Raw genomic sequence first — 27,038 nt, forward strand, 5'->3', positions numbered from 1 at the left:
TGTGTTTATCACTTTAGATTTTGATAGCATATATTCATAATTAATAAAAGGTCAGTAAATAATTACGTTCTAAGTCTTTGAGGTTTTTCTTTAATATTTGGTCACCTGTTTGCCTGATGTTTATGAATACTGTGTGCCAGACACTAATGATCAAAAGTGCTCATGACTTCAATTCTGAAAGAACTTATAATATAGCAGAATATAAGATAGGTGGTAACTCTCACGTAACTGGAACTTTTTTTTTTTTTAAGATTTATTTATTTTTAGAGAAAGCACACACACAGGCGGGAGGAGTAGAGGGAGAGAGACTCTCAAGCAGACTCCACATGGAGCCCAACGTTGGACTTAATCCCACGACCCCGAGATCATGACCTAAGCTAAAACCAAGAGTCAGATGCTCAACCCACTGTGCCACCCAGGCTTCCCTGGTACTTTTTTAATAAAGTTTTTATTTTAGGGGCGCCTGGGTGATACATTTAGTTAAGCATCTGCTTTTGCCTCAGGTCATGATCCCAGGGTCTTGGGATCGAGCCCCGCTTCGGGCTCCCTGCTGAGCGAGAGCCTGCTTCTCCCTCTCCCTCTGCCCCCACCCCATGTTCTTTCGCACACTCGTGCACACACGCATGCTCTCTCTCTCTCTCTCAAATAAATAAATCTTTAAAAGTTGTTATTTTAGAAGTTCAGATTTATAGAAAATATGAGCAGAAAATACAGAGAGAGTTCCTGTGCACTTCCCTCCCTAACACCTTCTCCTCCAGTTTCTCCTGTTAATGGTTTCTTAAATTAGTAGGATACGCTGGTCATAATTGATGAGCTAATATTCATACGTTATTATTACTATTCATTATTATTATTCATACATTATTATTAGCTAAAGGCTATATTTTATTCAGATTTCCTCAGTTTATTTTATTTTACTTATTTATTTTTTTAGAGAGAGAGCGAGCGTGCATTTGAGTGTAGCAGGGGCAGAGGGAGAGAGAGAATCTTAAGCAGGCTCCATGCCCAGCACAGAGCCTAACTCGGGGCTTGATCTTAAAACCCTGAGGTCATGACCCTGAGATCATGACCTGAACTGAAATCAAGAGTCAGTTGCTTTAACCAATTGAGCCACCGATTGTGCCACCCAGGCGCCCCAGAGTTCCTCAGTTTAAAACGTAGTGTCCTTTTTCTGTTCCAGGATTCCATTCAGTATACCATATTACATTTAGTAGTTATGTCTCCTTAGGCAAATATAGTCTGTGACAGCTGGTAACTGGAATTTTAAATTAATCGTAACATTTTAACTATTATTTTCTGTAAATGGAATCACTGTTTCAGCAGTTGCCTAGTGTAATATTCTGTTCTAATGTTTTTTACTATTGTCATTTTCACTTCTATCAGCTTTTCTTTATAGTGATTCTGATCACTGAAGGTTCTTGAGTTAGTTTTAATGCATCTGACCACAGTAATTTTTTTCTGTAGTCCTCCCAGTAACAGTGCCACACAGTGCAAGAAAGTATGAACCTTCTCATTCTATATAAAGCTTATTTAACAGCTGGCTCTAGGTCACAAATCTGAACTGGAAGTAGATGGTTTGTTTCTTTCCACCTCATATCTTACTATGTATGTATCAGGTATTAATGGAGCATTATTAGTATACACTATTAAATAGAAGAATTTCCATTGATGAACAGGTGAAAACACTGGTAAATATGATTTTGCTTTAATTTGTAAAATATACCTAAGAATGTAATCCAAATTGTTTTGTTATTATTTTGCCTTTGTGTTTTGCCTGTCTTTAAACCTATGGGTGGTGATGATGAGAAGGTCCTAATACCCTTTTTTTTCCCCTTGTGTGCTCTCCACAGATTGAGATTGAATTTTATGTTTGCAAAGTTTTCTATAAAGTGAGATGTAAGACTTAAAAATGACCTCTATTGCAGATTCAGACACATGCAGTTCACAAATATTTGCTGCTCTGTTCTTGATTCAGAATCATGCATGGGTTCACCTACAAAATGAGGGGAAAAAACTGGTCCATGAAAATAATGAAAGCATACTGAAAGATATAAAACTTTAAAAATAAAAGAGGGAAAGATTACTTTTCTATAATGTGGGTTTAAAAGCTGTTCAGAATATTAATAGTATATAAAGATTAACCTTTTTTATTATAAGTTTCTGAAAAGTGATGTTTTATTTTGTATTCTCCCTCCTCTAATATACCAGCATGGCAACTGGCACATGTTGTGTGTGTACACAGTACATATTTAAAGAATGAATGAATAAGACAGAAGATAAACATCTTACTTAGAACTAGGATGTTGGACTACATTTCTGCTAGAACATATATTTATGTGGTGGATAATATTTTCCAGTGATCGACATATTACATTATGCCTACTCCCTTCCCACACATCAGCATGTACTGTTTAATATTAGGTCCTGGATATACATATGTTCTTGAAGACTTGGTGCATTTGTCCTGGAAAGTTTTGCTGAAATTTGTTTACTGTTTTCACTCATGCAGTTCAAGAGTTCCCACAACCACTGTCAGGTTCACTAATTCACTAGAAAGACTCACAAAACTCCACAAAGCTGTTACATTCATTGTTACAGTTTATTACAATGAAATAATACAGATTAAAATTACCAGTGGGAAAAGGCACATAGGTCAAAGTCTAGGAGAGTTCCAGGCACGAGCTTCCAGTTTTCTTTCTCAGGATACTTATGCAGACAGCACTAATTCCAGCAATGTTGTGTGGCAACCTGCACATAGTATTGCTGACCAGAGAAGCTTACCCCAACCTGTGTGTCCAGTATTTTCATTGGGTGTTAGTTCTATAAGCAGGCTGACTGCCCTGTGGCTGACTTTAGTTTCCAGCACCTCCACAGGTTGAGCTGATACTATGTGGCCTAAGACCTCCACTATAAACCACCTAGCTACCCACACAAAGAATGTCTGGCATAGCCCAAGGCTCCCAGGTAAACAGAAAACACTCAGACAGGATATTAAAAGTGCTTAGAGGTTACCTCTCAAGAGCTAGGCAAAGGCCAAATCTTTCTTGAGGCAAGACTAATCCTTGACTGCAAAGGCCACCCGTTGGCCCATTGCCAAGACTCTCACAGCAAAATGATTATATTTGTCTGAGCGTCTATATTTAGTATAGCATTTATATGACAGAACAGATATCAATATGAATATGCCTGATATTTGAAGGAGCCATTCTGGGGTAGGGATATATTTAAAGAAACAATCTGTCTGATAAAGCCGTGATTTACTTTTTATATTTTGTGCTGATTACTCATTTTTCTCCTTGATCTGTTGCAGTTTGTACCTTATGATAAACTTGTACAGAGGTGTTTAGCAAAGAAGTTAACTGACAGTTAACAAAATCCATTTCTTCCTCCTGCCAGGCATTTTCTTTGAGCATTGATGTTGAGGAGGTTTTAACTCCCGTTTCCCAGCATTAATATTATATTAATATTATGACGCTTATGTACCTAAGGTAGTTGGAGCAACAATGCTAATATTATACCATGTTGCAGTATGGTAGTAGATGAGACCTGAAAAGTAGGAGTCTGGCACATTACTAGAATCATTAACAGTTATTAACAATTGTTTCAGTTCATCAGGTTTATTTACAGGCCTCCATTCAACCTTGTCAAGTCCCAAGAATAGGTGATCTTGGCAAACGTATGGCTTTTACCCTTCCAGGCACCTGATACAATTGAGCTAAGAGAATATCATCTCTTGCTCCAATCCTTTCTTGAGGCACTAGTGTTAATATTGGATTTCTCTTGTAGCTTTACCCATTTATTCATTCCTTTGCCCTTGGTTACTATTTCTTCCCATTTGTCAATGATTTTTACTCACACTTTTCCACCTTTGGAACGGGTGCTAGATTTGGCCACTCTGCTGGTCCAGGAAGTTTAATTTTTTACTAAACAACTGAGTACTGTACTTTTTTTTTTTAAGATTTTATTAATTTTAAAGAGCGAGAGAGCATGAGCAGGATGGAGGGAAAGGGAGAAGCAGACCCCCTGCTGAGCAGGGAGCCTGACATGGGGTTCAATCCCAGGACCCTGAGATCATGACCTGAGCCGAAGGCAGATGCTTAACCTACTGAGCCAGCCAGGTGCCCCGTGTACTGTACTTTTTAAATCTATGCATGTTGCTGAATATAGATTTAGTTTATCGCTCCTCACAACTGCCTGGTATTCCACAGAACCATACGTTGTCTTACTTTCCATTTCTGAGAAGCCCTTGCTGACCTTTGAAAAAACAATTTTAATTTAAACAAAAATCATATTACTCAGTCACTTCTTAACTCCTTATATTGAGAAAGTAAAACTCTGAAAAGTGTAACAGCTCAGAGAACAATAAATTTCTTAAGGAGAATGGTGAATAATAGTGAATAATTTTTTATCTTAGATAAAGATTTATTACTTAGTCATTAGAGTCCTTCACTTTCTCAACATTGATACCATATTTTGAATTGTCCCTTTGGCAGGGCAAGGCACCACTATAAGATTTAGAACAGGGGAGATGTATGCCTGTGTATCGCAAATGGGTGAAGGGCAGCCGTGACGGGGAAGGAGGGAGAAGATTGGGCATGGCATGTGGGAAAGCCCCAGAAGGCCACACTAAGGTGTAACCAGTCATGCAGCTCTACCTACATCTCTCTGAACTGTTTCCCTAGAGTCCAGGATATAATTCTGCTGATATCCACCTTGGTCATCATTAGTGCTTAATGCACCAAAGATGTGGGGTCCCTATTCAAGGTCCCTATAAATTTTTTGGCTTCAGTCCGATTCTTTTATGTGTGGAAGAGGAAGAAGTTATAAAAAGAGCTAAGATAATTTCTGTATATATAGCTTTTAGAAAGCATAAAATCAAAAGTACGTATGGAAGCATTAACCTCAGAAAATGGGAGGGTAGAGACATTCTCTTTGAAAGAGATGATGGAAATGAGTGAAAATAAGTTGTGAGATGGAGAAGGGTGTTGGATATTGGAATATGTTGAATACCAGTGGTCTCTTTTTTCAAAGGAAAGGTTCTCTCTCCTGAGATTTAAAGGGGAAAGTAGTAGTGTTTGACACTTAAAAGGGGGAAAAAGTTAAAGCAACAGCTGTAAAGGAAGTAAGCTAGAAGGGTGGAAAAGAAATTTTTGTTGAGAACCCTACTGATAGTGTAAATTTTTGTGAACTTACACAACCACAAATGACCCTATAGTTTTTAAGTGTTACCCTAATACCAAATTTCTACCTTCTGTCCTACTCTTTTTCCTGAGTAGTAGGTCCACAGATTTAGTTGCCAGCTAGGTATTCAGACACCTAAAACTTAATAGAACTGAACTTTTACTAACCATTCCTCTCCCACACTCTTAGTTTTTATTAAAGGAGCCATAATCTTTAAAACTATAGGGTCATTTGTGGTTCCTCCTCTCTTTTGTACCTGTCCCTTATCTGTCCCACCATCACTATCCAAATTCAGTTGTTCATGTAGACTTTGGAATAACACCCTAATTTATCTATATTCTCAAATTTATCCCATACAACTGATGCCAGGTTGACTTTCTAAAGGACAATGCTGCACATTCACTTCCCTAAACAATAACTCAAGTGTTCTAGCTTGGCTTTCCATAATCTGGCTTTAATCTACATTTCCAGTTATGTTGCTGTTAGCTGTATGCCTGTCACACATTTCCATCTCTCTGCCTCTACTATTCCCTTTGCACTTTGCATGCCTTTATCCGCATCTGAATCTTACCCATCTTTGAAAGTCCAAATGCCACTTTGAAGATCTCAAATGCCACTGCTTTTATGATTTCTTCCTTATAGCCTCTCCTCACCACCCCCTGTACCCCCAAGAGCTGGAAGGAATTTCCCTTCGTCTGAATTTCCATAGTATTTTATCTGAACTGCTCTTATGACCTTGTTACTCACCCTCTTATATTTATGTGTCAGTCTCCCTAAACCCAACTACTCTGTTGAGGACTCAGAAGTAAAAGTACTCTAGGAGAAAAATTACCTTATATGCACCAGTATATCTGTCTACTTTCTCTAAGCTCTTAAGTCTTTTTTCATGTTGTTTTGGTGGATTTGGAAATTTCTGGAGCTTTTTCATCTCAGGATATTTGGATATTTTGAGGTGAAAAGAGGATAATTGCACTCTTGTGTTAGGAATTAGAAAAAATTTATAAAGAATAAAGTTTTTATGTTATTATAGAAATCATTTATAGAAAACTTGTTATAAGGTAGCCATGCTTTTCTTGAGCTGTCAACATGAATCATAAAACAGTTTTTTTATTCATTATGTTTTCTAGATATTATAAGTTGGAGGCTTTATCACAGATGTTAAATGAATGCCAGTTTTTAAAAGAATATTCTTTGTTTTTTTCTTATTTTTTTTAAAGATTTTATTTGAGAGAGAGAGCACAAGAGCAGGGTGTGAGGGGCAGAGGGAGCAGCAGACTCCCTGCTGAGCAGGGAGCCTGATGCAGGGCTCAATCCTGGAACTCTAGAATCATGACCTGAGCCGAAGGCAGACACTTAACCGACAGAGCCACCCAGGCGCCCCAAGAATATTCTTTGTTTTTTAGAGCAGTTTTAGGCTCATAGCAAAAGCAGCTCTTTGTCCAAAAGTGAATTTCAAAAGTAATTTGAGGAAATCTTCTCACTCTTGAATATACAGAGTTGGGTTTTAGTTTGGTTTAAACTTAGTGGTGTTTGGGGTGCCTGGGTGGCTAGTTGGTTTAAGCATCTGACTCTTGATTTCAGCTCAGGTCATGATCTCAGGTTTGTGAGATCCAGCCCTGCATCAGGCTGCAGGCTGGGCGTGGAGCCTGCTTAAGATATTTTGTCTCTCTTTCCCCGCCCCTTCTAAAATATATATATACACACACACACATATATAATATAAATATACCCATATATAATATATGTATATGTAATGTATATTATACATATATAAAAATAGTAAACGGTAGTGTTTTTGTCAGGCCAGTGTGATGGTGCATTAAGAGTCATACGTAGTAATTTGGGGGACCCACAGAAGAGTTAACCTGAAAAATTCAAAATTAGTTGGAATAGTGAAGTTACTAAACAGCTGCACATGGTTATTACATAACATCACATAAATCAGTGTAACATTAGCTTAAATGTGCACATTGTCAGGGATCAGAGTTAACCTCAAGTTATAAGTTGGGAAATTTAGAGGTGAAATTGAGACTCAAGTAATTGACTCTAAACTGGGTATGTTTTCCCCCTCTAGACTTCACTTCTAATTAACAATGGCTGTGTGGCTAATATTGTTTCTCTGCAAGGTATTTTTACTTAAATTCAGCGGTCAGTGATTTGATTTCCAAAATTTTGAATTCTTTTGTATTTTAAGGTAACCAGCTGTACTTGGATGTTTTTAGGTTCAAGGTAAGGATCCATCAGTGGAAGTCACACAGGACCTCATTGATGAATCAGAAGAAGAACGATTTGAAGAAATGCCTGAAACCAGTCATCTGATTGACCTGCCCACATGTGAACTCAATAAACTTGAAGAGATTGCTGACTTAGTTACCTCAGTTCTCTCCTCACCTATCCGTAGGGAAAAGCTGGCTCTGGCCTTAGAAAATGAAGGCTATATTAAAAAACTACTGCAGCTGTTCCAAGCTTGTGAGAATCTAGAAAACACTGAAGGCTTACACCATTTGTATGAAATTATTAGAGGAATCTTATTCCTAAATAAGGCAACTCTGTTTGAAGTAATGTTTTCTGATGAGTGTATCATGGATGTTGTGGGATGCCTTGAATATGACCCTGCTTTGGCTCAGCCAAAAAGGCATAGAGAATTCTTGACCAAAACTGCAAAGTTTAAGGAAGTTATACCAATAACAGACTCTGAACTAAGGCAAAAAATACATCAGACTTACAGGGTACAGTACATTCAGGACATCATTTTGCCTACACCATCCGTTTTTGAAGAGAATTTTCTTTCTACTCTTACGTCTTTTATTTTCTTCAACAAAGTTGAGATAGTCAGCATGTTGCAGGTGAGTAAGCAAAGGTGTTCCTTTATTTTTTCAGATACTTACTTCCCTTAATAGCTGGAGCTGGTATTCATTCCTTTTTGAAAGATTTCTTTTGTTTACTTTAAATATACTGTCAAGCATAGAAAACAGGACTTTATCTCATGGGTTTTTGAAGGAGAATCATTTCTTAATGTGACCTTTTACATTTTTAAGTGTTCTGTGATGGAGCTTTTTTAAACTTCATTTTTGCATATATTTTAAAAATTACAAAATATATATGACATAAAATTGATCATTTTAACCATTTTTAAGTATATAATTCGTAGCATTAAGTACATTCACAGTGTTATGCAGCCATCACCACTGTCCATTTCCAGAACTTTTTCATCATCCTGAACAAAAACAGCTATTTTAAGACTATCTTTTAGTCCATTTTGTGAGACCTAGTTATTATTAGGGGTGTGTGTGTGTGTGTGTGTGTGTGTGCTTAAAGCTTCCCGAATAATTCAAATGTGCAGCCAGTACTGAGAAACACTAATCTTCAGGAAAAGATAATTAAATTATGTCTCCTTGAGTTGTAAAATAGGAATTTATACTGTGTTTATCATGTTAATCCTTTATACCCTAACAGTGTAGTAAGGATGATTTTGAAGATTTTGCTTTACTTGTGGTAGTATACGATACCCACAGTTTCCTACATAACTGCCTTTGTTATGTCCATATCACTCATTAAATTTTTTGAGCAGCTTCTGTATACATAGTGTAGTGGTTCTCAAGTGTGTTCTCAGAGCTCCTGAAACCCTTTCAGAGAGGTCTGTGAAGTTTTTCCTTTTCCAACTTCTTATTACTGTGAGGCGGTATTTTCTTCATATACTTCAACCAAAACATATCACAACAGATTGGATGTCAAAGAAGATATGAGAATATAGCTTTCTTCTATTAAGCCAAACATTATAGAGATTTACAAAAATGTAAAACAGAGCCACTTTTTTCTAAATTTATAAAATTTTTTCTAAATTTATAAAATTTTCTCATATAAAATACATAAACTTATAATAGCTTATTTCTAGAGCAAATTAATAACTGTTTCTAAATGTCTCAGTTTTGATTATAAATATTGATAAACATAATCCACATAATAAAAGCTCTTTGGAGACCTCCATCATTTTTAAGAGTTTAAAGTGGTCCTGAGACCAAAATGTTGAGAATCTCTGTCTTAGTACTTAGCTATGAGATTCTACTTCATGATGCTTCCAACCATCATTCACCTTTCCCTTGTTACTGTATTTTTTTGTACAGGATTTACTTCTCTAGTTCATTCTTTCACCTCACAGTTTTTCCTTATTCCACAATAACAGGTATAAGGGAAAATTAGACTTATGAATGAGGTTCCATTTATAATATATGGGACCTGCTTTTTTAAAACCATACTTGCTGTACAATTCAGGGTGCCATTTGACTTGCTAACAGAAAAACAGTTACAGTTAAAGAGTTTGGAAGTAGACTCACAGTCAATGTAGCTGATGTAAAGCACCCATTAACAGAAACTCAAGTGCAGAAGCTTTCATATGACTGCTTTTGACTTCAGAAGGGTTTCCAAATCCATAATACTGAATTATAAATGCTTTTTTATATTTTAAAAAATAAATTATGCAGGGGCGCCTGGGTGGCTCAGTCGTTAAGCATCTGCCTTCGGCTCAGGTCATGATCACAGGGTCCTGGGATCGAGCCCCGCATCGGGCTGCCTACTCTGCAGGAAGCCTGCTTCTCCCTCTCCCACTCCCCCTGCTTCTGTTCCCTCTCTCGCTGTCTCTCTCTCTCTCTCTCTCTCTGTGTCAAATAAATAAGAATTTTTAAAAATAAAAAATATAAATAAATTATGCAAACTATAAGTAAATATTTATAACACCTTGTCATTTTATATATTGTGTCAGATCTATTTATAAAGGCTACAATTATATAAATCAAGTGTAGCTTTAAGAAAAGAAAGTCTTACTCATTTCTGGTCCATTAGATGCATTTATGAAATAGTCAGATACTGTGAATTACCTGTTGTTTATCCAGGGTTTACCACTTAGTTATCTCTTACGTGTCAGCAGTGATGCTGAATTCTGTTTTCTATTCTCAACAGTATGTGAGAAGAAAGAAATTAGGATTATGGTGATTGGCCTCTAACAGCTCATTTCCTAAAGCCCAACTCTGAGGTTTCCATGGACAAAGTTTTTGGCTAGATATTAGATGTTTCCAGATATCCTTCTAGCTAGGATACCTATCTGTAGCTTTATTTGTTTATTTATTTATTTGAGAAAGAGAGAGCAAGTGTCGGTGTGCACGCATGAGTTGGGAGAGGAGCAGAGGGAAGGGGAGGAGGAAAGAATCTCCAGCAGACTCCGTGCTGAGGGCGGAGCTGGACGTGGGGCTCCATCTCACAACCCTAGCCAAAACTAAGAGTCAGACACCTAACTGACTGAGCCACCCAGGCATCCTGGTATCTGTAGCTTCTTAAATGAGTATTAACCTGCTGTTGTATGAGTTACATAAGCAAGTGAAAATGTAAGAATTCTATTTATCGGAACCAAAATGAGTTAGTGCAAAGGTACATAAAATAACTCCTAGCCTGAATTAGGTTAATTAACAGAAATTATATGAAAGCACTTACTGTGGTCACTGGCTTCTGGTATGTACTCTAGTACATGTTGAGATTCTCTTAAGCTTGATTGGGGCATAAGAGTTTAGTTAACCTGAACTTTCTAATTGCAGATCAAAATCCCATGTGCCCAGAATTGAGAAATATACTTTAAAATGTTTTAAAAATTAAATTCCTTAAAGCCAATAAAATGAGGTTATTTTCACACAGACAGCTACAGATAAGATCCTTTTCAGAACAAGAAGTTTTAACTTCTTCCTTCACTAGAAATGGTGGAGGACAGATACCGCAAATGTTGACATTTTAACACATATATTTCCACTATCCCATAAATGAGAATTGAGCCAAAAACAAACCCAGTAATATCAGTAGTTTAGTTCTTTTTTGACATATTTTGTGGATTTCAGCACTAAAAAAAATTTCTAACCTTTCATCCCAGTTACTAAGTAAATATATAAAATCTTTCCATGCCTTTAAGAAAACAACTTACAGTCATACAGTTCTTACAATAATATAGTTCTCCATTTTGTTTTAGAGGTTTTTGGACTCATGCATACTAAATTTTATCTTACTAGATTTGGCCTATTCTACTTTCTGTGTATGTTTTACTTTGGTTTGTTTCATAACTATGAACTACTTAGGAATCTGTCCTATAGTTTATTATATATTGTGGGAGTTACAAAAATCTCATCATGTGGGAGACTTGGATTCTAAATCCGTCTCTGTTATAGCCAGCCTCATATAAGTCCGCTCTTTGGGCATCAGTCTCTTGAAATTTAAAATTGGACTAGGCAATCTATGTAATCTCTTAAAGCCTGATGTAATTCTAAATTTCTGCATTTACATGAATAATGGTGAATGGGTTCTGGGTTTGGGTTTGTTGTTTTTAAAGTAAACTCTGCATCCAGTGTGGGTCTCGAACTCACAACTCTGAGATCAAGAGTCGCATGCTCTGCTGACTGAGCAAGCCAGGCACCCTTGGGTTTTTGGATTTTGAGCATGTGCTTGTTTTTACATTACTGCAAAGAAAAGTTTGATTCAGGCTTTTTAAAAGTGGGTCCCTTTTTCCCCCCATAAGGTTTTGCTGTGTAATTCAAAAAAGCAGCCACACACAATTTGTCTTAAAAGTATGTTTTATTAAAAACAAAGGCTTTTAAACTAAATAAAAAAGAAAAACTAAAGTTATCTAAAGAGACTAGTTTAATTACTGGGAGAACCAGTTATGTAGGGGGAAACATTACAACTATATTTATAATGGACTTTAGGCTGTCAATTAATTGTTTTTGTTGTTTTTTTTTAAGATTTCACTTATTTGAGAGAGAGAGAGAGCTCTAGAGCTCACAAGCGGGGGGAAGGGGGAGGTTGGTGGCAGAGAGCTGAGAGAGAGGGAGAAGCAGATTCCCCGCTGAGCAGGGAGCCTGACGCAGGGCTCAATCTCAAGCCACCGTCTGAGCCAAAGGCAGATGCTTCACTGACTGAGCCACCCAGGTGCCCCAATTAATTGCTTTTTTAATGTACATTGGAATAGAGTGCTTTTTAGAGTATTATCAAGAATAAAGAAATCAGAAAAAATACACATGATAGGAATTAGAAAATATTCTCCTAGCAGGCTATAATATACTTGAAATTGCCTCCATAATACATTAAGCAGTTCTAGATGTCAGCACACAAATAATGAATCATGGAAGAAATTGTATTTTTCAAAGAATTGAAACTATTTTCCTATGAAAGTATTCTCAAAAAAGTTAAAAAATCTTTAGACAAGAAAGGAAGATTTAATCTGGGAGAGATGGAAGAAGAAAAAAATTTATAAAAGGTATAAGTGCATAGTTATTCACCAAAACCTAAAATACTGAGAGGAAAAGTATTTAGAAAAAGTGATTTGAGAAGTAAGTATAATGCTGTTGAATTCTCTCAGAAACAGATGGTTCAGGCCACGGTGTATAAGGTCCATAAGAAGTCAACAAAATAAAGAACAAAAAGAAACACCATTCTGAGTCAGACTAATGAACGGGAGTGGCTTTCAGTGTTCTTTGAGTAACACTGATGAATGGTTAGTGGGAGAGTATGTTACATCGTCCATAATCATATCTAGTGGGTTTTACTTAGATTTTTTATATATACATTTTATCTTATTTTAGAAAAACTTATTTAAGGGATTGATACCACGTCACAGATGATCCACCTTAAGTAAAAGGGCAGGTATTTAAGGTATATCCTTAACATGTCATGATTTGATTTTATTGTCAACCATGAAGGTATCACTATTACAAACATTCTTAGAACATGCTACCTTAAATAAAATTAATGCAAGTTGTATTTCATAAAAGTGAATTTTAAAAATAAGTGAAATTTAAAAGCACAGGTTTTTTAGCAGGTTTTGATGGAAATTTCCAAAGTGAATTTCAGAATTTATGTCAGTTTTTTCCTTTGTAATTTAATAGTCCATACTTATTATGGGAAATTGGAAAATATAAGCAAAAAAGCACTCATAATCCATCACCAAAAGATGATCACAATTAACACTTTAATGTTTACCCCTTTTAGATTTTAGACACAAATTTATATTAAAAATAACATTATATAGTACGTTCTCTACTATATTTTTTGTTTGTCCTTGTAAATAGTACTTAGATAAACTAACACATACCTGCCCTTTAATACCTCAGAATCATCAGTGTGAAAAGCAGTTATTGTAGTGTTTATCATTTAGTTTTATCCTTGGGAACCATAAGAAAATGTAAGCCTGTAACCCAAATGGCCCTAGATAATTATATTCCATGAGTTTTTGTGTTTTAAAAGGCTTTGCAGTCTTACCACTGCCAGAATTCAGTCTCCTTTACTGCTGTTCCTGTGCCATATTTGTAATTTCTCATTTTTCTAATCAGCGGATTGACAATGAGATCTTCAAACTTGTTTGAATTACATTTAAATTAAAAGTAAATAAATAGGGGCTCCTGGGTGGCTCAGTCAGTGAAGCATCTGCCTTCAGCTCAGGTCATGATCCCAGAAGGCATGATCCCAGGGGTCTGGAATGGAGCCCCTCATCCGGCTCCCTGCTCAGCGAGGAGTCTGCTTCTTCCTCCCTCTGCCTCTTCCTCGGCTTGTGCATGCTGTCTCTCTCTCAAATAAATAAATAAATAAATAAAATCTTAAAAAAAAAAAGTAAATGAATAGACCCTGAGAGGGAGCTGCAGAGCCTTTAACTGCAGTTAAAATACGTGAGTTTTCATATATGACTTCCAGAACATAACTGGGTTTTTTTTGTTTTCCAAAGGGTTCTTTATAGCTGAAGTTTCTGGTTAAATGAGGTATTAATGTAACGTGTAACTAATATTAAATGGTGTAGTCAGGGTTTGAAACTTACAACATGAATATACCCTGGAATTTTAGGTTTCATGATGAAACTATTGGGTTTTCAGCTATTTTTATTATAATTTGTGTAGATCATACAAATGAGTGTAACTTTATACTATTGTTAGACTGTTTCATAGTAATTATTTCTTCTCATGTAGGAAGATGAGAAGTTTTTGTCTGAAGTTTTTGCACAGTTAACAGATGAGGCTACCGATGATGATAAACGGCGTGAATTGGTAAGTTATTTATTCCTGAAATTCGAACCTCTAAAGAGCACTTACTGTTGGCATATACAGCTTTCAATACTGAATTTGTTAAGAGAGAATTTTTTTATAAATATGAGATGAAAGATACTTATTTATACCATGTAATTATTCTCAAAGTTTCTCAAACTTACTGTGTTGTATATTTACAAATTTCTTAAATTATTTTGATGAGGGGACTTTTGTGTCTTACAAATCCCAAAATTAGGTATGGGGTTTATGTATGGACAGAACTACAAACTCATACATTTTTAAGGCTGTATAGAACAGCTCTTTTTTTTTTTTTTTTAAGAAAAGTAAGGACAGTGCTTCTTGAATAAATGCATGATAAGTAATTTGGTTCTTGGAAATGTTTTTTTCTTTTGAATATGTGTATATTTTATGAGGTATAAGCCATGCTTTGGTGGAAGAAAATAGTGATTGCTATTTACTAGCAGTTTGTCATTATTTTTTTAAACATAATCAGGTGCTTGGGTTTTAAAAAGAAATGCAAGTGGAGCACTGGGTGTTATACGCAAACAATGAATCATGGAACACTACATCAGAAACTAATGATGTAATGTATGGTGATTAACATAACATAATAAAAAAAAAAATGCAAGATTGCCGACTTAAAGTCAGCCAAGTCATCTTGGTATAGTTGATCGCCTGCTCAGTTTTCTCTTTTAAAAAATTAGTTCTTTAAACTCGGGAATGTCTAATGTCCTTTCCAATTCTTAAAAATGGAATTGTACTTTTGAGAGCCCCCTGAGAACCCAGCCACCATTTGTTATACAGCATGTTTCTGTGAAAATACATGCTCTAATTCAGGATACATGCCTTACATGACATTTTTGCAACTAAACCGTAAGTTAATATTGTATGTGTATTCACCCACTGGGACTCCACATATAACATGTACACTATAATGTCTTTGGGGAGTTCATTGTTCAGTGTTAAGAAGTAATGCAAAGTTTACTTTTAGTGGGATGCTAGTTTTTAATATGTTATTTTAATATAGGTTTTAAGGAGCCAGGACACCCTAAATAATCAAGGTCCTTGAGAAGGGCACATTACACTGTGGTACATCACATTAAAGTGTGCCGAGTTTGCTCTTATGTGTGTCAACTTCTTACTATACTTTCTAATATTACAGGTTAACTTTTTCAAGGAATTTTGTGCATTTTCTCAGACATTACAACCTCAAAACAGGGATGCATTTTTCAAAACTTTGGCAAAGTTGGGAATTCTTCCTGCTCTTGAAATTGTAATGGTAATTATATAGCTTTTTTTCATGTTTTTGAAGTTGTGAATTTGTAGTAGTTCTATATTATGTATGTGAAAGTATTTGTTATAATAATGCATATTGAATTATATATATTAGGTTATGATTCACTTGATAGTGAATTACTACAAGTGTGTGTTCAGTCTTTGGGTTTTTATTATTAATTTAAATTTATGTTATTAATATGTAAGCACTTGCATATAATATGGCTTCAAGTGAATAAAAATCCCACATGCTTTTTCAAGACTATTATTTCTTCTGTAACAATATTATGTTTCATAGAAACAATTAAAATATCTTTCTTTTTTAGACCAGTGAGTAGAGTGAGGACAGACTGGACCAAGGCAGCTCATGCTGCAATATGGTTTAGGGCAGTGGTTCCACATACATTTGTTTATATGATTTTTATCCATTGGTATTGTATGAAAATTAAAACTGAAAAATTTTAAATATTTATCAATTCATTTTAAGATGATCAAACATTTGTTACAAATAATATAACTTCTATGAAAAAATAATTTGCCGGAAACAAAAAAAATTTTAGTGAGGAATGGCATTGTTTCACCTTTTTTTGCCCATCCCTTTAACATTTGGTGTAGGAGATGACAGCTAGATTCTCATAGCAACTTCTGCATTTGCTTTGTTGTGATACCACATGTCTCACTATACTTGTGATATCCTCAGAGTGAAAAGGGCCATTAATGCCCTAGTATTGTTTATTACTATGAAAATAGTTTTAATCTCATGCACTTCCTGAAAAGGGTGTTGAACACCTCATCAAAATTCCCTGGACCACACTTTGAGAATGCTGAGTTAAGGAATGTTTTCAGAATCACTTGGAGATTTTGTAACTTACAAGTCATGTATCCTTTATCTATTAAAGAGGGAAAAGCATTCAGGATCACTACCTTAGAAAACTAAGATGTGGACAAAGAGTGAAAATACCCAGAGTGCTTTTCAAAAGCATCCTCTCTTAGGAGAGTCATAAAAGAGAGAATCAGTTACTAAGGAGTAACTGGCAAATCCAGGACCAAAGACAGATTCTGGAAAATTTTGAAGTCTTAACTAGGTAACATCATTCACATTTTGCATATATATAAATAAAAAAAAAATTTTTTTACAGCATTTGTAAAGTGTAATAGTATAATCCTATGCTGATCCTTACATCTAAATTCTCTATTTATCTTTGTGATGGTGAAAACTGGCAGAAACTAATCATTGAGCTGCTTAAAAGCTTTTAATATTTATACAAGAAAAGGAAGACAAGATTCCAGTACAATGTCTGAATCCAAAAAGTTGGTGTGCATAGATTTGGGAAAGATAGGGAACATGGTGTAATTTTTGTTAACAGTCTCTAACCTAATTTTCCTTTTACCAGGGCATGGATGATTTGCAAGTCAGATCAGCAGCTACAGATATATTTTCTTATCTAGTAGAGTTTAGTCCATCCATGGTCCGAGAATTTGTAATGCAAGAAGCCCAGCAGAGTGATGATGTAAGTAATAATTCTCTGATTCTATGTGAATTACCTGTAATGTTTGCATACTGTTGAGAAAAAAAGTATAACTACAATCTAAATCTTTAATGAGGCAGAATAGATTTCTGATCAACTGCGACTTCAGCAAGCCCAGAATATGTGGCATTTGATTTGTTTATTGTAAAAAACTGTATTCAAACTCAAGTTGAGATAAATAGGTTATAATAGAATCAAGTTCTTCAAAAAAGTTCAAGTGCTAAAGGCACTTCTAGTAGAACTAACAAGTTGCCTTCACTTGTTCAAATGTGTCTTTTTTTTCCATGTGAATAAATGTTTAATAATGAGACCACTGTGTTTTCCCACCACAGAAATATTTAAACTTTCCCCTTAAACTCTTTTAAGAACAAAATGAACAAATAGCTACAATTTAAAGTACTCTTTCTTATATCAAATATGTTTTAGTGTTAAATAGAAAATAAATATAATTACGTTCCATCGTAAAGAAGATTTTGATTTCTGTTGTTAATTTGATCCTTATGAGTTACGAGTTACTATTGAATTAAATAAACTACAGTTGTTTTATATGTTTTGTGTTTAATCTCATAATATCTCCTTAGATTTTTTACATTCTTTGTTAGGTATTTCCAGTGGGTTTTTTTTTTTAAGCAATTTTATTTTAGAATCAGTTTGAGCTAATGCTACAATTTTAGGCAGTAGAAAAGAAATAGAAGAAATCTTTATGTTAAGTATATTTTAAGGTTTTTTGTTTTTTTTTAACCCAAATGGTGCTAAATCTGACTTTAAAGAAATAAATACCTGGTTTATTAATCAGTTTGTAATCTCACTGTTGTTATATGTATCTTTGTGCCATCCTTTACAGAAGGTAACTTTGAATTTAACACTCTTAATTGCTACATTCTCAGTGATGTGTATGATTAAGGGCACTCATTATAAAATCTCTTCCGATTGTGAGAATAGGATTCTTAACTCTGAAAGCTTTTATTTCTGTTTTTATTAGGTTCTTAACTCTGAAAGCTTTTATTTCTATTTTTATTAGAAATATTTCCTTGTTTACATTTAATTGACAAATGAGACTTAGAGAAGTAGTTACTGATATTTAACTATGAAAAGTCCCTTTCTCAGTTTTCTTTTTTTATAATCATAGTCTTCAAGGTCTTTCATTTCCCTGAATTTTCTGAGATCTAGCAGTTTAACAATTTAAAAATTTTGTTGCCTTAAAATAATTGAGTTAGCCCACAAAAGAGGATACTTTTTTTTTTTTTCTTTAAAATTAAGGATTCTACATGCCAGATTCTTTGTTGAGTTCCTGGTAACCTTTAAAAAGAAAAGACTTACCTGTGTATTTGGTGGGCACTTGCTATTTTGATGCCCTTTTAAAGTAAATTGACAGCATTCAAACTTTCTTTCCATTATTATGCAGCAGATTTGGTTTAGGAACCTGGATTACATATTAAAATACATTTTGAGCAACAGGAAATACTAACATTTTTTACTATAGTCATTAATTCTTTCTAAGCTAGACGGATAGATTTAGCAATAATTGCTGTCTTTTTGTTATGCCACAGACTTCACATATTTTTATGCTAATGTCCTTTGAAACATTTAGTAAAACTTATTTTAGAATCTGGGTAAGTAACGCAGCTATTACTGAACCACTTATTTTGGCAGGTATTTTCACTGTATTCTCACTTAAGAATAAACTCATATGTTAATTTTTTAAGATATGATAATAGCATTGGGGTTATTTTTTTAAGAATCCTTATTTTGTAAAGTTTTATACCGAAATACTTCACAGAATTATATGTGGAATTTATAGTAATTCTGGAAGATGAAATTTGCCATAATAAAGTTAAAAATACATAAGCTAATCTCTATGGGTTAACTCTTTGATATTTTGTATTTGAACATATCATGTTTCTTAAATTTGCATCCATTTTTTTAACTTCTTGTTTTGAAGTAATATTTAATTTACAGAGAAGTTGTACAAAGAACTCCCATATACACTTCACCCAGATTCCCCAGTTGTTAATGTTTTATCTCTAATTTGCTTTATCATTCTCTTTCTTTGCTTATATTTGTATGTACACATTTATATACAGACATAATTATTTTTGTTCTAAATCATTGAAGAATAAAGTACAGAAATGATCGCACAATGGCTTTTTACCAGTATCTACTTCACTGTCTAATTATCAAAATCAGGATATTAGGATTTTTATAGTACTACTATCTAACTGCAGTCCTATCTAAGATTTTGTCAGCTGTCCCAGTAATGTTCTTTTTAACCAAGACAAAACTGAAAATTTTCTGGTCTAGTATCCAACAATTTGGATTTGTCTTACGTATCCTCATGATTCGATTTAGGTTACTTTTTTGTGTCAGGAATAACAGAAGTAATGTTTCCTTCAGTGCATCACATCAAGAATTCCCTCAACTTTAAAAAATGAGCTTAAAGTTTTTTTATTCAGACTGTTTTGCTGTTTCACAGACTTGAGAAATTGGACCATAAAGTTCTGTAGAATTTGAAGAGCTGTTTTTGCTTTCTTCTGACATGTCAGATGGATTAAAAGAAGTATTGTTTTTCTCATTATTTTAGCCCTCATTCAAGTTGCTGCAGAACAAATTTCGTGTGCATTTTTTAAATAAGTCTTACATTTAAAGAACAAAGATATTTCCAGAACATCCATCAGTTTTTATTCTACTTCAGAATAATGTTCCTGCTCCTGTCATTCTTTCTTTTCCTCTTATTTACTATATTCATGGAATCTAAGATAACATGGATGCTAATATTTTCTTGATCTTACCTGAAAGTGTTAGTGGAAAATTTTCATCTTACTTTGTCATGCTTTCTAATTGGCTGATAATAACTGTCTAATGCCACAGATTATAAAATGTATCTTAATATCAAGAAGTTGAAAGTTTTAAGAAATCTTAGAAGCAATGAAATAAGTATGTTCTTTATCTTTCCCAGCCAGAAGTAGAGAGGCCAACTGATAACCTGGATAATCTCTCAATTCCATATGTAGGTACCTAGAACTTCCCCTCTGTTGCTGATTATTTTTTGCAATATAGCAAAATTCTTAAACCCGCAAAAATGTACTTTAAAAACCATTATGTGCTTCTAAGAATAGTATGAGGTTGGAGTGTGATGAAACCAATGGGAGTATCATTTCTCTAAAACTTTGATTTAGAAATAACTAAAACCTTGAAAAATCTCTCGGAAACCTTGGTTAAACTCACTTAAATGTTGCTCTTTAGGTAAAGGATAGCAAACTTTCTTTAAAAGACCAGAAGATAAGACTTGATCAGCCCTGTGGTCTCTGTTGCAATTGCTCAACCCTGCCATTGTAATATGAATTGTCCAAAGATGGTGTAGCTATGTTCCAGTAAATGTTTTACCGTAAACTTTATTTACAAAGTAGGCAACCAGCAAAGTGGTCTTGTGGTTTGCCAACGCCTAACTTAGACCCCTTTCTCAGAATATTGCAGGACAGTAATGGTGGCATTTAAAGGCTGACTCTGAATTAAAGGTTATAGTTGCAGAAGCTGCTATGGTGGTATAAAAAGAAGTTAAAAGAGAGAACATAGGAATAAGCAGGCTTCAGTGGAAAGGAGATCATTGGGCCCTCTTAATTAAGACTATAAATTTAAGGGGAGACAGAGAAAAAAAAATTTATATATACATATATATAAATTTAAGAGGGTGTTCTCTAGATTTTGGTGTCTCAGCATTGACACATACTAACTGGAGTTACTCTATAATGGTTTATTTGCACATCAAGTCATTTGATTTTAAGAAGGAATTTTCCAGTAGTTTTTCTTATATCTTCATTATTTAGCTACACTTACTTGAGCATGAGTTTTTTTCTAGCCGAGTAATGCCATTGTTGAGAAGCAGGTTAAGGAAAACTGGATTTGTATGTGTAGTATTTTAATGGTACCAGTAAAGAACTCCTGCAAACAGTTAGAAATTAGTTCAACTCTAGCTGGCTTGAATTTTGAAAGAGTGGTCCAACTTATAGTGATTTTCTATTCCATTTCCTTTGTTCTGCCATTGGAGAAATAGGTATGGGAGAGTTAATAAGGTCACTTGGATAGTGTGTATCTTAGATGGCTGTACTGCAGTTAGAGAGGCTGGGTCCTTTGATTCGGCTGTTCCTTCTGTTCAGAAGGGCTTGCTCTATTATGTTAATTAAGAAATGAAACATGCCTTACAGACAACATATAATGTTGATAATACTTTTAGTTCATTGATGTATGTTCAACCATTCATTAATTGTTTCGGAACTATTTGTTCATTGTTTCTGAAAAATACCATTACTTTTGAGTGGATGTAGTCATGCACTGTAGTAGACTAATTTTAATTATTTACTGAGGTGGGTGTACCTCTGGAAAAAGACTGTCTTGCTGTTCCATACTGCTCTGTGGGGCAGAATTTCTATAAATCTGTGGTGAATTCTAGTATTTTAGGAATTGATTTTTACTTAGTTTGGCAGGATCCAGTAATACAATAATTGTAATAATAATAATAGAGCCTGACATGTATTCTAGGGCTTATCTCATTTTTTCCCATCTTTTTGTCTTTTATTGGCCAGTGTCTACTGTCTTACCAACTGTAGTTTCATATATTTTGTCCAGCTTTTTGTTGTTGTTCCAGGTAAAAACTAAATCTAGTTCCTGTCACTCCATCTTGACCAAAAGCAGAAGTATGATTTTATATGTATTTTCAGAGCAGATTTTATTGCAAAAGTATGACTCTTATTACAGAATAAGAATGTTTGTAGATTCCTGTCTCTTTTGTGTTTTCTTTACTAAATTATTTTTCATTACATTGACACTTAAGAGCAGTAAAAAATAAACCCATCTGACACAAGGATTTAGAAGCCAACTTGTTTAAAGACTTTTGTATCATTGCATGTGGCAATTAGTATTTTGATTGTGAGAAATTCCCATATTTTGCCCTTTTCTCCCCTGCATCTTTTTTTTTTTTTTTTTTTGGTCTAAGTCTCATTATCCTGCTTTTTTTCCTTTTCTTTAACAACAAAACTATAATAGGCTTGAAGAGTGCTGTTTAGTTGCTGTAATGATGGAAATGTTTATTGTGTAACCACAAGGTAACCACTTGCTACCTGTGGCTACCAAGCACTTAAAATGTAGGTAGTGTGACTGAGGAATTACTGGTTTTAATTTTAAACTGCCTAATGTGGCAAGTGGATACCATGTTAAACAGCACAGGATTAGAATATTTTTTACCTACACAGCCAGTCTAAGGAGTGAATCTTCTATCTTACAACCATTCTAAACAAAGGATGTCTTCATCAGGTCTCTGTTTTAGAAGGATAGTTCTAACAGCATTGTGGAGGAGAGATAACTGGAGAAGGAAGACCTGACCTATGACAGAAGAAAGTAGGAGAATAAGGAATTAATGTATTACTTAGGAATGGGTTTGGCTTCATATATCAGAAAAACCAGGAGTGGCATCAGCAAGATGGCAGAATAGGAAATTCCAGGTCTTGTCCCCACAACAGAAACCGATTTAACAACTATTAACAGACACAAATACCTCCATGCAACTCCTAGAGTCCAGGTTAGAGGTTACAGCATTTTAGTGCAGCACAGAAATGAGAAAAGATGCATTGAAAAGGGTAAGAACAGTTTCACTTTATCCTTGTCACTTCTCCCCAAGTCCGCATAACACAGTACTGAGGGAGATCCCTCTGGGCCCACAGATTCTCTCATGGGGAAAGGGAGAACAAAGAGAGAGTCTGAGTGACATCCCCAGCCTTTCAGAATGCTACCCATGAGGGCCATTTCTTTCAGGTCCTACCCAGAGCAGTGAGGGTATCACCTTGTAATAGCTAAGAACAAAGAAAAGGAGCAGGGGCTCTCACCACCACCACACACATCTCAATAGCTGGTCCATGTACTCCAGTAACAAACCCCATCAGCTGACCCAGCCAAAATCTCTGACTGGGCTGACGGGTGAAGAACTTTCCCTGCCAAAGCCAGTCGGTAAAGACAAAGAGCTAACTGCTTCTTTAGATGGGCAGTCATCAGTGCAAGATTACAAAGATCAGGGAAACTTGACACCACCAAAAGAAAACAAAATAAAGCTATCATAACTGACCCTAAGATGATGGAAAACTGAACTGGCTGACAAAGAATTCAAAATAATTGTCTTAAAGAAGTTCAGTGAGCTGCAAGAGAACACAGATAACTGAATGAAATGAGGAAAACAGTACATGAACAAAATGAGAAGTTCAACAGAGACCAAGTATTAAAAAAGAACCAGAAGAGGGGTGCCTGGGTCGCTCAGTCGGTTAAGCATCTGTCTTCGGCTCAGGTCATGATCCCGGAGTCCTGGGATCAAGCCCCGTGTCGGACTCCCTGCTGAGCTAGGGAGCCTGCTTCTCCCTCTACCTGCCACTCCCCCTGCTTGTTCTCTCTCTCGCTCTGTCAAATAAATAAAATCTTAAAAAAAAAAAAAAAAGAAAAATTCTAGAGCTAAAGAATACATTGAGAAAAAAAAAGGCAATAAACAGCTTCAACAGTAGACTCAGTCAAGCAGAAATAAAAATCAGAGAACTCAAAGACAAGCCATTTGAAATTATCCAGTCAGAGAACTAAAAGAAAAAAGAATGAAAAATAGTGGAGAAAGCTTTCATGAATTACAGGACACAATAAAGAAAACCAGTATACACATTATGGTACCCTGAAAGGAGGAAAGAAAGGGGCAGAAACCTATTTAAAGAAATAATGGCTAATAGCATCAAATCAGGGGAGAGATATGGTCATCCAGGTACATGAAATTTATATGTCCTCAAATAGATTCTATCCAAAGAGGTCTTCACTAAAACACATTACAATAAAACTGTCAAAAGTCAAAGACAGAGAATTTTTAGAGCAGCAAGACAAAAAAACAAAAACAAAACACCCCAAAGAAACAAAAACCCTCATCACATACAGGGGAACTCCCATAAGTCTCAGCAAATTTCTCAGCAAAAACCTTTCAGGCCGGGAAAGAGTGAGATAATATATTCAAAGTGCTGAAAGAAAAAAACAACCAACTGAGAATACTTTACCTGGCATCACTAGACCTGCCTTAACAAGACATGCTTAAAGGGAATTCTTTTTTTTTTTTCAAGATTTTTATTTATTTATTTGACAGAGAGAGACACAGCGAGAGAGGGAACACAAGCAGGGGGAGTGGGAGAGGGAGAAGCAGGCTTCCCGCCGAGCAGGGAGCCCGATGCGGGGCTCGATCCCAGGACCCTGGGATCATGACCTGAGCCGAAGGCAGACGCTTAACGACTGAGCCACCCAGGCGCCCCTTAAAGGGAATTCTTAAAGTTAAAATAAAAGAACACTAAACAGCTACAAGAAAGCATATTGAAAATGTAAATCTCACTGGTGAAGGTAAATGTATAGACAGATACAGAATAACATAATACTCTATTCATGGTGTATAAATCACTTTTAACCCTAGTATAAAAGGTAAAAGACAAAATATTAAGAATAACCATAACTACAAAAATTTTTAATAGATACACAATATAAAAAAATAAATTCTGGGACGCCTGGGTGGCTCACTTGGTTAAGCGTCTGCCTTCGGCTTGGGTCATGATCCCCGAGTCCTGGGATCGAGTCCCACATCGGGCTTCTTGTTCAGCGGGGAGCCTGCTTCTTCCTCTGTCCGCTGCTCCCCCTGCTCGTGCACTCTCCCTCTCTCTCTCTCTCTCTCTCTCTCTGACAGATAAATAAAGTCTTTAAAAAAATTTTTTTAAATAAATATAAAATAAATTCTGACGTCAATAACATAGTATGTAGGTTGGGAGTAAAAGTGTAGAGTTTGTTTTCAATTGCTGATGAGATACTAATATTCAAAATATGTAAGGAATTCCTGCAACCCAGTAGCAAAAAGACAACCCAATTTGAAAATGGGCAAAGGGACTGAACAGACATTTGTCCTAAGTACACACGCATCTATTAGGATGGCTAGTATCAGGGCTGTAGGAGAAGGTAGTCTCCACAGGAGTTAAAGTTACTTGTAATTTTCACTTGTTGGAAGAACTTGAAGGACAAGAGGTAGTAGGCAATGGCACTGTCATTTACGCATAAACCTCGAGTACTCAAAATAGAATTCAGGTTTACAAGCTGAAAGCATAGAGAGAAGAGTCATGCTGTGGAAGCATGTGTGTTTTTGAAAAGTAAAAAATCTCAAGAAGGAAAAACAGAAATGGCATGCTTTATCCGTCTTGCTTAGTGAAGGAGCTTCAGGTGAAACTGTCTGAAGTAGCAGGTACAATGAATATTTTCACAAATTGTGTTAATTTTTGAAGTGGTATGGGTGCTGACTATAGTAGTATCAAAAATATGTCCAGGATTGTTTCGATAACTGTATTTATAATAAAAAAGTGTTGTGGGGGAGGTCGATGAATTTCTGTTAAAAGCCGTTCCTGTGTGTTACATGTAACAGACATGGTAAATATTTGTTTACAGTTTTTGACAAACCATGCATTTAAGTGCAATCAGCAAAAAGGAAATAGGTAAATGGATATGTGATTTTGAGATTAAAGTTAGTCTTAAAATGTAAATAAAATGTGGAACATGTCCTCAAAAAAGTATGGCTAATATAAAAAAATAAAGATGACAAGTCTTGACAAGGATGTGGAGAAAAGAAGAGTCCTTGTATACTGATGATGGGGATATATTGGAGCAGCCATCATGGAAAACAGATGGAAGTTCCTCTAAAAATTAGACTACCATATGATCCAGCAATCTTGCTTCTGTCCATAAATCCAAAAGATCTTAAAGAGATATCTGCCCTCCCATGTTCATTGCAGCATTATTCACAATAGTCAAGACATCTAAGCAACCTCAGTGTCCATCTGCAGATGAATGGATAAATTTGTCATATATGTACAGTGGAACATTATTCAGCCTTAATGAAAGGAAGTCCTGCCATTTTTGACAACTTCGATGAACCTAGAGGACAATTTGCCAAGTGAAATAAGCCAGACACAGAAGGAAAAATACATGATAACTTCTTATATGAGTAATACAGACTCATGGAGTCAGAATAATGGTGCTTGCCAGGGGATGTGGAGTGGGGGAAATGGGGAAGATACTAGACAAAGGGTATAGAGTTTCAGTTATACAGGATGAGTAAGTTCTAGAGATCTGTACAGCATAGTACCTATAGTTAAGAATATTATATACTTAAAATTTTGCTGAGAAAGTAGGTATTATGTTAAGTGCTTTTGTCACACAAAAAAAGAAAAACCAACTTAGAATAGTTTTACCTAATGAAAGTTTTATTAATTAATGTCACAAGTCATGAAGCAGCTCCATGGTGTCCTTAACTATACAGCTCATGATGCCAAAAGACTTTCATCTTTTGAGTCAGTCATCCTCATTTTCTGGTTTTAATGTCTGTTACTTTGAGGTTGCAAGATTGCTCTTCCACCTCCAGGAATAAGAAAGGCAGCAAAATAATGGAGAAGGCTAGAAAGCTTTTGTGTTTTATTTTAAAGCACTTTCCTGGAGGTTCCACTTAGCAATTTCTACTTGGATTTCTTTGGCCAAAAGTAGGTTACCCTTAGCAGTGAAGGATGCTGGGAAATTGCGTTTTAGCTGAGTACATTGCCTCTGAACAAAATTTGGGCTCTGCTAGCAAAACAAAGAAAATAGAGACTAAGTTGGCATCTTGTAGTATCAGCCACACAGTCCCCCTCTCTAGCTACCTAACTTTCATACATATTTTTCTTTGCTCACTCACCTTTCCCTCAAGGGAGATAAATCAAGTTTCCATTCAGTTTTGTATCCAGTGCCACATCCAGAATATTTGAGTATTAGGTAGTCCTTTTCAAGTCCAGATAAGACTCCTAGTGTTTCAGTGACCTATAAATAAAAAGATAATTTATCTGCCCCCAACATCACAATGAAACTGCTTTTGTTTGGGAAAAGGGAGAGCATACATACAGCAATCATTCATTCATAACTA

General features: G+C 35.4%; 1 protein-coding gene across 3 annotated transcripts in view; it reads left to right on the plus strand.

Moving 5' to 3' along the window:
• PPP4R3B (protein phosphatase 4 regulatory subunit 3B) overlaps positions 1-27,038 on the plus strand; it is a 63,138-nt gene that overhangs the window by 11,854 nt on the left and 24,246 nt on the right. For all 3 annotated transcript variants that reach the window (XM_032410955.1, XM_032410956.1, XM_032410957.1), the window contains exons 4-7: positions 7,404-8,027; positions 14,169-14,246; positions 15,409-15,525; positions 16,916-17,032. In XM_032410955.1, the coding sequence (XP_032266846.1) occupies positions 7,404-8,027; positions 14,169-14,246; positions 15,409-15,525; positions 16,916-17,032 (936 nt within the window). The remainder of the gene's footprint in view (positions 1-7,403; positions 8,028-14,168; positions 14,247-15,408; positions 15,526-16,915; positions 17,033-27,038) is intronic.

The sequence above is a fragment of the Phoca vitulina genome, unplaced genomic scaffold, assembly GCF_004348235.1.
Source record: "Phoca vitulina isolate PV1807 unplaced genomic scaffold, GSC_HSeal_1.0 scaffold12, whole genome shotgun sequence".
Lineage (NCBI taxonomy): Eukaryota > Metazoa > Chordata > Mammalia > Carnivora > Phocidae > Phoca > Phoca vitulina.